Here is a 12,084-nt window from a genome sequence, read left to right as displayed (position 1 = left end):
AATAAAGACAAAATTCACCTTCGCCAGTTCCTCTGGAGGATTTTGATAAATTCACCTTAACCAGTTCCTCTGGATTTGATTTGATTGAATGGATTTAAATTCAGATTGAACTTAAAATTTCAAGTTCAACGTATACTAAAAGAAGTTTTAGTTGACAGGTTTTAACCCAGTCGATAAAGAGGGGCTTTGATTGATTGGTTCAAGTCCTCAAGTTTTACCAAAAACAAGCGCCACTTTACTCGTTTCCTACACAAGATTTGATTCAATAGATTTTGATTCAGATGGAACTGTAAGTTTTAAGTTTAACATATACTACAAAGAAAGTTTTCGTTCCTTAAAAAACGAGGATTGAGTGATTAGGTTTTGATTGAGATCTACAGTTAACCATAAACAAAAACCACCTTGCCTGTTGCATAAAGGTCGCTTGAAGGACTCTGTCACATGGTTTGACTGAGGCTAAACGTCAAATAAAAAGTTCCAATTTACATGTACATTATATACTACAAGCAACTTGCATCACACAAATCCTATGCTCAGGTCTTGACATGGCTTTGTTACGTGCGCACTATCAAGCATATACCAAATTTTTTTGATGTGAAGCCTTAGCCAAAAAAAAAATAGCGCGGACGCCAGATGGAAGTCTAGAACGATAAATACTTGTGTATTGAATTACACAGCCGCACCTGAAAGATGCCCAATAGGAACTTTCAACTTATTTTTAATTGAAACAAAACAACTTTCAACTTGATTGAGCCAGTGAGGTGAAAACAACCATATCTAAAACCTTTCATTGTCTGAATTCAATGAGGGATGGACACATCGTCTGAATTCAACGAGGGATGGACACATGTATTATAAAAACATATTGAAGCTTTGACATTATAACTTTGGACATATCACTTAATTTAATATATTAAAATTTGATAATATTATTTTATTAGAGTTCAATATAAAATCAAAATACCTTCCGATAAGCATCAAACTTCTGAAAGGAAAAAGCTCTAAGAATTCAAACAAGATGAAATAAATCTCAATTTTAAAACAAACATCAAGCTTCTAAATAATATATTTGATAAGAAATCTTAACATAAATAAATAACAAGGACCTGAAAACACTCCACAAGCTCTTGCCAAGTTATTACTTAAACTGTGTAAAATATTCCAGAAACGCTTGATAATTTATCACATGTACTATGGGGATACTTCAGGAGCTCTTACGGAAATACTCCAGAGGCTCTTGATAATTTAATTATATGGCTATGGAAACGTTCCACAGGCTCTTGTTAATTTATGAGCCAATAAACTTACCATTTTTTTGTCCTGCATGCGACTCAGACGACTGTGGAAATACTCTGAGAGGCTCTTAAGCTGTGCAAGTACTCCAGAAGCTCTTGCTGATTTATTACTTAAACTGTGTAAATATTCCAGAAAACTTGTTAATTTATTAAATGCCTGTGGAAAGACCTAAGGTCTTCTGGAAATGCTCCAGAAGCTCTTGCTAATTTATTGTCGACTATGAAAATACTCCAGACTCTTGCTAATTTATAAACAAATAAGCTAAGATCTTTTGTCCAGCATGCGACCAAGAGGAAAGCTTAAAGCCAACAACCCCTTTCTATTGAGAAAAAAAATTCCTCTTGCAAAGTTTCTGGCTTTTAATTAGAGACTAAGGGCAGGTCTCCATGCAACTGTTTAACTTATTTTGCTAATGATTTATGGATAAAAAGATGGATAAAAAGACTACTGCTTGTTTTTAAGCAGCCCTTTTAAATGATGCTTTTAAATAAAAATTTTAATGATATTTTTTACAAATAAAATTTAGAAGCAAAATTTAAGACAAGCAAATAAAAAAAGGAAGGAAAAAAATTGGTGAAGTCATGTGTCATTTTTCTTAATAAGAAATTGCTACTTATTTCCATCCCCTCCTTATTTTTCCAGCTTATTTTTAATTAATAAGCAACCGCTGCTCCACAAAAGTAGGAAAAGATTTCAAATTTTCCTTTCTGATAAAAATTGTATGGGAACACTTTTCACTGCTTATTTTTAAGCAGAAAATAGACTTAAGCAGTTGCATAGGGACATAGATAACCTGAAAACCATTCATCACTAGACACAAGAAAGAGAATTAGTAATAAAGAGAATTAGTCCAATTGAGGACTAATTCATCACCATCGTTAAACAGACAGTTGAAAAAAGCCACTGAAAAAGAATGGGAGGAGGATAAAAGTCGGATCACTTAAGTCAAAAACGCTTTATTTTGTAGTCCAACGATGATCTGTTCAAAGAGGAATTTTGAAAAAAATACCATCATCAAAATAAATAGCAGAAGATTCATATTGCAAAAGTTATAAAAGACGATCAGCTGCCCCTTAGACTAAAAGTCCAGAAGCTCTTGCTAATTTATTGTGGAATATGAAAATGCTCCATAGGCTCTTTCAGCTGCCCCTTAGACTAAAAGTCCAGAAGCTCTTGCTAATTGATTGTGGACTACGAAAATACTCCAGAGGCTCTTGCTAATTTATAACAAAATAAGCTAAGATCTTTTGTCCTGCATGCGACCAAGAGGAAAGCTCGAGGCCAAACCCCTTTCTATTTGAGAAAAAAAAATCCTCCAACGCCTGGCAAAGCTTCTGGTCTGTAATTAGAGTTCACAGAGACTACGCTGGGAAACATTCGTCACTAAACACAACAAAAGAAAGGGAATCAATCGTTCAGACAGAGGAAAATGCGTAATCTGCACGTCAACAGCTTTTTCAAAATCACCATTAGAAGGTTTAAATATGGGCCAAAAAGACATAATGCTCGCTAGTCCAATTGAGGACTAATTCATCTTAATCGTTAAACAGACAGATGAAAACAACCAGTAAAAAAAATGTAAGGAGAATAAAAGTCGGACCACTTTTAAGTCAAAAACGTTTTATTTTGTAGTCCAAAGATGATCTGTTCAAAAAAGGAAAATTAGGAAAAAAAAAACCATCAAAATAAATAGCTGAAAATTCCTATTGCACAAGTTAAAAAATTAAAAAAGACATGATAACTGCCCCTTAGACTATGTTTAGCTTCCTGATAAGTATATCAAGGTGGAAGATAATGTCAATTCCTCTAAAATCAACATCACATGTCAAGAAAACAAAAACTGTTCTATCAGAGAGAAGATAATTCTTGAAATCATATCTCATTCAAATCATTTTCTTGTAGAAATCAAGGTCATATTTTTTTTCCAGAAATCGACATAAATTCAATAATATATTCTTCAACACCTATGGATCAACTTCATTTTCCAGATTTTTCAAAAAGAAATTAAAAAGCTTTCAAGAATCAATATTCATAGTTACCATTGAAGTCAAAGCCATCTTTCTCTTCCATGATAATCAGAACCATAATATGGAAGAAATCCATTCTAAATGCGAGGAAAAAATACTTGGAACTAAAATTCTATAAACCATCATGATGATCTGCTACAAATATATCTTTAACATCCACTACATTCAATCCAAAAGCAACTTCTGCATATACTTGATTGGGAGAACTTAATAAAAAAGCGTTCCTTGACAAGTCTAAAATGTAAAATGGCAGCAATAAATGGTAAAACCCTGACCTGCTGGGGTCACAGAACTATACAAAGCGTATCACCCCCATGGTTTGCAACCCTCCCCATCAAAGCTGGATCGGCATCATCTAAGCGCAAAAGCAAAATTAAAATTTATGCATTGAAGAGGTACCGGTTTGACCAGCCGCACTACAGGAAAGACTGAGAAGGGCATTGCGAAGTTTCAATAACATATAGTACCACTAAACCATTCAGATTTTGTCAATTTTGGCAGCTTTGATAACAGGATTGGCCTTGGATATTGTCTCACGACCGGTGGTCTTAAAATCAAAGGTGCAGCTGTGTTTCTCGGCGTAGCGGTGCACGCCGCAGAAAGTATTTCCGCACCGACATTTAAAGCCGGTAAGACCGACGCGTTTCCGGCAGGAAAAGCAGCGATTGGGAGTTTCAGGAGGCGGCGGCGTAGACGAAGACTCTGCAACGGCCTGACTTGATGACGGTCCCGCGACGTCCACGGAAAGCTCCGAACGGCTTGGCTCATCCATATGCGGCCTCACATGCGGTGTATCGGTCGCTACAGAGCCTACGGCAAAGGATTTCTCGACGGCAGCCATGGCAGATGTGGCCTGCGCTTCCTTCAAGATGAGATCTCTGTAGCACTTTGAACAGAGATTCCTCGTTGCAGAACTGCCGAAGAATCCACAGTTGTTCGCGCAAAGCTTTATACCTTCTGGGGCTTCGCATCCCGTGCCATCGGTGCCTCTATTCCAGCTTTCTTGAGCCATTCTTTCGATCGAAAGCTTTATGTTCTCCGCCGGGCAAATAACACCTCAATTTACCACAAGTTACCTGCAAAAGGTCAAGGTCAATAACAAACCCTACTGCCTTCAAACATCTCTACAATACAAAATCGCTTTAAAAACTCAAATTACATCGCAAGCGCTCCCTCAAAATACTTTTTGCCCTATCCCCCAAAGCATCCCTCAAAAAGTTATCTCTGAAAAGCTTCTATTTCTCCCCCCCCCCCCCCCACACATCTCTCGAAGAGAACACGCAAGAACAGAAAAACAACCGTAAAATCATCGAGAGCATCATAAAAAATCAAGAGATTTCCTTGCAAGATCCTCAACGAAATAAAAAATACTTCCTCATATAACATAGAAATTTCCACAAATCGCTTCCTATGCCTCAAACTCACTTGTTAGCGAGCGACATCCTCAAAAGATCAGCCAAAAGCCAGAAAACTTCAAATATATCTTCCACGGCAATTTCTTAAAAGAGGTTAAAACATATAAACGGAAAAATAGGGGTAATTTCCCCGAATCATTTACAGCAATTCCTTGAAAATGGCTTTAAAAATAGAAAAAGAAAACATGCATCGGTAATTTCACAGAATCCTCTACATTAAGTTCTTGAAAAGGGCTTCGAAAATTTAAACACAGAGAAACTGGTAAGACTTCAGTAAATCATCCGCAGTTATTTCTTGAAAGAAGCTATAAAATAGACAAAAACATACAGAAATAATTTCACTGAAACCGCCGCATAAATTTCCTGAGACGGCTTATTGAAAAGATAAGAAAAACAGATTTTTTTTAAAAGAAAAACAAAATATACGCCGTTGAGAGGAAAATTTTCAAAGGAAAACAGAACAAAGGCACTCACAATTATGCCGACGGAAGAGTCGAAATCTCCGCTGCAAATTTCTTCCAAATCTTCGAGGCTTCGAAAGATCGCACCGACGATTGCACAGACTTAACGGAAGCTTTACAAGCTCCCGAAACCCTCAACAACAGAACAGAGCCACACGCAAGTTAGCCTTCCTTCCAAAGAAAAAGAGGGGCGATACGCACGTTTAAAGGAGGAAAAAGGCAAGTAATTAGAAGAATCCAGCTACTTTGATTTTCAATTCTTTAATTTATTTAATATTAATACGACCATAAGAAATGAAGCCGGTTAACGGGGCAGCACATTCACCCACCCACTCCAATAACGACATCTCCGAGATCGTTAGTTTATAATTCTATTTTATTATTTCCGTAAACAGCTAGTCACGCCCTTCGATATAATGTGCGGCGAGAGAAGCTGTTTCGTTTCAAATCTCAAGGCTTTTTTTTGCCCTTTGTTTCTTTCTTGGCTTGGAGGTTGAGTAATTCCGGACGTCAATTTTTTAATAGGCGTGGAAGCTTCTCTCAGTTAACCCACCGTGAGTTTGGTATACCCTCTTTCGGGATTGGAACCCTTTTAATTATGCGTTACAACTTTTTCCTATCTAATCAATTCCACGCCCTTATCGCGATAAACCTTTAACCTACACGCTCCGTTTTCCTCCCAAAATAAGAATGTGGAAGATTTGAAACTTTTTTTCCTCTTTTTTGTTCAGTCCTTTTCATTTATGTGCAATTTCTTTCTTATTCCAAAAAAGAAATGATAGGGAAAAAGCATCACTAGTCATCATAGTTAATTTCGTCCATCCACAGATCTTAAACATTACACCGGATTTTGATTTATTTTTTTAGTTATCTTTGTATGCGACTTAATTGTTTATAGCTACTTTTGGGTAGTGACGATGCATGTGTGGAATTAGTTATGCGCACAAAGGTCAAAAAGCACACATTTCAAAGTGTCGCTTGATACCTAACTAAAGATGTTTCAGTAACCGTCCACTCAAAATCGCCATTACTTGTGGACAAATGTCCCAATAGTTTTGCACAAATGTTCCAATAGTGGTGCACAAATGAGCCAATTATAAACAAAAAATGACAAAAAATGATCGACTATGGGTACAAAACAAATTTATTAATGGTGTTTTCACTATGACAGCTATTGGGGGGTCAATATGGCAACAAATGTGCGGGTATTGGAACTATGTTAGCTATTGGTGCTCTTCCCCTAGGAGGAGGAATTATTATATTTATCTTATAAAAGAAATGGTAGGGGAAGAGCACCAGTAGCCGTCATAGCTAACTTCGCACACCCACAAATCCTAAACAGTACATCAGATTTTGATTTTTTTTTTTTAGTTGTCTTCGTATGCGACTTAACTGCTTATAGCTATTGATCTGGCTTCTGGGTAGTAACGATGTACGTTGTGGAATCAGTTATGTGCACAAAGGTCAAAAAGTACACATTTCAAAGTGTCGCTTGATACCTAACTAAAGATGTTCCAGTAACCGTCAACTCAAAATCACTAGTACTTGTTGACAAATGTCCCAATAGTGGTGCACAAATGTTCCAATAGTGGTACACAAATGGGACAAATGTTCCAATAGTTGTGCACAAATGGGCCAATTAATTACAAAAAATGATCAACTATTGGTACAAAACAAATTTATTAATGGTGTTTTCACTATGACGGCTATTGGGGGGTCAACATGACAATAAGGTGACGGTTATTGGAACTATGTTATCTATTGATGCTCTTCCCCTAGGAGGAGATGGAATTATTATTTTTTATTTTTTTTAAATGTAGGAGGAGATGAAATTACTTTATTTATATGAGGGTTTAATTATTGTGCATATTTTATGAGTGGTTCACATGAACCCATCTCTCATTAGAAGTGTTCAGTCCAATTTTTATTCATGTGACTCCTCATATAAATACTTTGATTTAACAAAATGTGGAAAATGCCTTTTATGGAAAAAAATTTAAATGGAAATAATTGGATTATTTACCTATATCTCGTAATCTTTTCCCTTTTTCAATAATCAAATTACAACATGATGAGTAAATTTGCATCTAAATTAGAAGTCATCCTTTAGCTAAGCAACCATTAGTAAATGGTCAAATTCGTCATAATCATCCAATGGTTGAATCTAGCTCAATCGTGACTTTGAAGTGTGAACCTTGGTGGATGGTTACATAATCAAGGAACATATTATCATCGTCACCAATTAAGCTCAACAAATTGAACTGCAACCCTTTGTTGAGTGGATGGAATTTAACTTGATGTCTACGTAAAACTCAACCTTTTAGATGTAACTCTTGTAACTCTTTCCTTGAACTTAATATTTTAATTTTTAAGTAAACATTCAAAACTTTAATTTTTATTAAAAGATGGTTGCTTTATAAAGAGAATTGGGTTCTATTCTCTTTCAATGTGAAAGTGAATATAAATTGTAAAGCTTCTAATAGTAATTATATTTAGCTTTTTTTTCCATTGATGTTTTGATTTGCACATTCTCATTTATCATCAAGATGAGGATGATAATGAAGTAAAATTGCAATGCGAGTTCTTTAAAAATAGAGAGAATGGATTGACATGGAACTCAAGGGATCTAAGAGAGGACGTAAGGTCAAAGAAACACAAGAACCTAAAGAAAATAGGGAAAAAACGAGCAAATTTAAAAATAAAAATAAAAAGATATAGCAATTTGATAGAAACAAATTTCAAAAGAGAGAAAAAAAAAAGTAATTGAGAACGATGAAATTCGTGAATAATGAGAAGATAAAAAAAATAAAAAAAGAGAGTGATTAAGGAGGAAAAAGTCGTGATGAAAAATTAAAAATTAATAGGAATTATTAAATTAATAATATGAAAATATTAAAGAGTTGAAATTATTATAATATTAAATTAAAGATTATAAGGATAAACATAAAATGAATAAGAATAAGAATTAAAATCAATAAAGACATGACAAGCAATTCAAGAATGATTTCAAAATAATAAAAATAATAATAATGTAAATGAAACCAACGAAGAATACAACTGAACATAATAATAAAGACATTAAATAATAGTGAACAAGGGCTAAAAAATAATAATACAAATATTTGTATTGATGTCTTTCTAACAAAAAATTATACATTAAATAGAATTCACATAAAAGATCACAAATAATAGATATAGAATTCACATACAAATGCTCAAGTCTAGGAAAAATTATTTTCTATCTAAAAAAATAGATATAGAATTCACAAAAAAGATCACAAATAATAGTAGTTTTTTTTATTCTTGATGGAAAACATTTTATTTCCTAAAATGATAAAAATTTACAACTTTAAAGGTTAAAAAGTGAGACATCCTATTCAAGTGAAGCCTTTATGAAAACGATATTAATGGAATTTGTATCTTCCTTGATTTGAGTATGATAGAAGTAAACCTCTTCTTATAACATTCATCAATTTTGGTTCTCCTATAACCAAAGCTTTTATAAGATGACATATTTATTTTTTTGATTGATGAAGTGCAAGGATTTTTTAGCCTGGCCCTTGCTCTAAGTGAGACCACAAACATGGGACCTCATCCGCAACATTAACACACATCCTTCTCCCTCCCCTTACACGTCCTCCTCTTCCTCCTACATGTCATCCTTCTCATCCTCCTTCATGTCTTCCTCCTTCCTCTGGCACGTCCTCTTCCTCCTCCCACACATCCTCCTCTTCCTCCTTCTCTTCTTTTTCCTCTTCTCTTCATCCTCTGTGGGGTATGAACCTTCATGGCAATATTAACACTACCACGACTTCACCATCACACCATGGGGTCAACCCCATAAAATGATTTTTTTCATGGATATTCTTACTTTACTTTATATTAAAATAAAAATTGGAGAAAATTCAAACAAAAAAGTAGGTTAGCAAAAAAACACACACACAAAGTCTAATGGACATAGTGTGAAACAAAGATGAAAACAACATTAAGCAATTATAATTGCACCAATATTAGACAGATCCTTATCATTAAAATTAAATCGCCATACATCAACAAAGATGGTAAATATCAAAGACTTGCAACCACTATAACACCTTCCTCCTTGTTTCCATAGAGATTAAAATATTCTTTAACCTTCCTTGCCAAAACCTCGTCCATCATATCTCATCTTCTCTAAAATGAAAGATCACAAATAATATCTCACCTTACTCCTTGTTTCCATATAGATAGAAAGATCACAAATAATAATAAAATAAAAAATAAAAAATCTTAAGGCTATAATTGATTAAAAAAAAAAAATCCTAAAATGATAAATTGTATACAACTTTAAAGACTAAGGAGTGAGACATCCTATTCAAGTGAAACCTTAAAAGTCTCTCTCAACTTGAGATTAATAGAATTTTTATCTCCCATGATTTGTGCATGACACGAGTAAACCTCTTCTTATAATATTCATAATTTTTTGTTTTCATATAACCAAACGTTGAGCTTTTTTATAAATATTCTTACTTTACTTAACACTAAAATAAAATAAAATAATACAATATTTACAAAAGAATAGTGTAGTAAAAAGGCATAACCACAAAGTCTAGTGGGACATAGTTTGAAACAAAAATGAAAACAACATTAAACAGTTGTAGCTACACTAATCTTAGGTAAATGTTGTTCATCGTATTCAAATAATCTCCATACATTAACAAAGGTAATATAGTCAAAAGACTTCCAACCAGTGATAACACCTTCATACATTTTTCTTATGAAAAATTGAAATATTCCTTAACCATTTTTGCTAAACACACGCTATTAATAAATTTTTTATCTCTCATGATTTGTGTATGACACAAGTAAACGTCTTCTTATAACATTCATCAAGTTTGGTTCTCCTATAACCAAAGCTTTCATATAATGATCTTTATTTTTTATGAATATTCCCACTATACTTTATATTAAAATAAAAACAGTAAAATATTCTCGCACAAAAAAGTGGGCTGGTAAAAAGGTACACCCACAAAGTCTATCAAGAGATGGGAGATAGTTTGAAACAGAGATAGAAACAAAATTAAGCAATTATAGGTGCACTGATATTAGACAAATCTTCATCATCCGAATTAAATCCACATACATCGACAAAGCTTTCATATAATGATCTTTTTTTTTTTAATATTCCCACTTTACTTTATATTAAAACAAAAATAGTACAAAATTCACACAAAAAAGTCGGTTGGTAAAAAGGCACAACCAAAGATAGGAGATAGTCTGAAACAAAGATGGAAACAACATTAAGTGATTATAGGTGCCCTAATATTAGACATATCTTCATCATTAGAATTAAATCCCCATGCATCAACAAAGCTTTCATATAATGACCTTTTTTCTTTGAATATTTCCACTTTACTTTATATTAAAATAAAAATAATACAATATTCGCACAAAAAAGTAGGTTGCTAAAAAGGCACACCCCACAAAGTCTATCAGGAGATAGGAGATAGTTTGAAACAAAGGTGGAAACAACATTAAGCAATTATAGGTGTACTAATGTTAGATGGATCTTGATCGTCTAAATTAAATCCACATCCATCGACAAAGATTGAATTAAGAGGATGTTGTTTCTGGATTAAATTATGAGGAGATAGGAGATAGTCTGAAACAAAGATGGAAACAACATTAAGCAATTATATATGCACTAATATTAGACGAATCTTTGACCATCCGAATTAAATCCACATACATCAACAAAGATTGCATTAAAAAGATAATATTTATGGATTCAACTGTGAAGAGATAGGAGATAGTCTGAAACAAAGATGGAAACAACATTAAGCAATTATATATGCACTAATATTAAACAAATCTTTGATTATCTGAATTAAATCCACATACATCAACAAAGATTGCATTAAAAAGATAGTGTTTATGGATTCAATTATAAGGAGATAAGAGATAGTTTGAAACAAAGATGGAAACAACATTAAACAATTATATATATGCACTAATACTAAATGGATCTTTGATCATCCAAATTAAATCCACATACATCAACAAAGATTGCACTAAAAGGATAATGTTAATGGATTCAAATATGAGATAGGAAGATAGTATGAAACAAAGATGGAAACAACATTAAGCAATTATATATGCACTAATATTAAATAAATGTTCGATCATCTGAATTAAATCCACATACATCAACAAATATTGCATTAAAAGGACAGTGTTTATGGATTCAATTATAAGGAGAAAGGAGATAGTTTGAAACAAAGATGGGAACAACATTAAACAATTATATATATGCACTAATATTAAATGGATCTTTGATCATCCGAATTAAATCCACATACATCAACAAAGATTGCATCAAAAGGATATTAGAAAATCAAAAGAAACATGATATTATCAAAAACTCGCAACAAATTAAATATTCCTTCATCGTCTTTGCTGAAAACTCATTCCATCCTAAAGAGCATGTTTGTTTTGCAGCAAGAGGACGGTAGAAACATAATGACATTTCATTATGGAGTGTACAACCTATGAAGACATTCGCAACCAGTTTGGAAATGAATTAAAAGTAGATAGTCTGAACGAGCTTTTTGAAGAGTCAAGACTTCACAAAACAACAAACCTCTTAATCAAGATTCACGAGAGAAGATCCAGCATGAAAAAGAATCTAAAATTGGGATAAATTGAATCTATGGATCCTTTAAACCGTTGGATCTCGTTGACGTCATTAAAACTCATTCATTCATTCGTATCTCACCTTCTAACAACTTACTATAAACTTAGCAAGCCTTTCAAACATGCCAATAAAATTGTCAAAATATAAACCCACCAAACAAAACATGGATGCTTTCTTTCCTTATATACCTAGGTGCCTCATTTGTTTTCTAG

The 12,084-nt window shown here is 33.4% G+C and overlaps 1 protein-coding gene across 1 annotated transcript; it reads right to left on the bottom strand.

Moving 5' to 3' along the window:
- Positions 1-3,418: 3,418 nt before the first annotated feature.
- Positions 3,419-5,639, bottom strand: LOC131061251 (zinc finger A20 and AN1 domain-containing stress-associated protein 4). Its single transcript, XM_057994818.2, has 2 exons — positions 5,213-5,639; positions 3,419-4,399 (listed from the first exon to the last, which is right to left on the bottom strand). The coding sequence occupies exon 2, from the start codon at positions 4,333-4,335 to the stop codon at positions 3,802-3,804; it is 534 nt and encodes a 177-aa protein (XP_057850801.1). The 5' UTR covers positions 4,336-4,399; positions 5,213-5,639; the 3' UTR covers positions 3,419-3,801.
- Between the last annotated feature and the right edge of the window lie 6,445 nt (positions 5,640-12,084).

Source organism: Cryptomeria japonica, chromosome 11 (genome assembly GCF_030272615.1).
Source record: "Cryptomeria japonica chromosome 11, Sugi_1.0, whole genome shotgun sequence".
Taxonomy (NCBI): Eukaryota; Viridiplantae; Streptophyta; class Pinopsida; order Cupressales; family Cupressaceae; genus Cryptomeria; species Cryptomeria japonica.
Note: the sequence above shows the minus strand (reverse complement) of the source record. Positions and strands in the feature narration are given on the sequence as shown.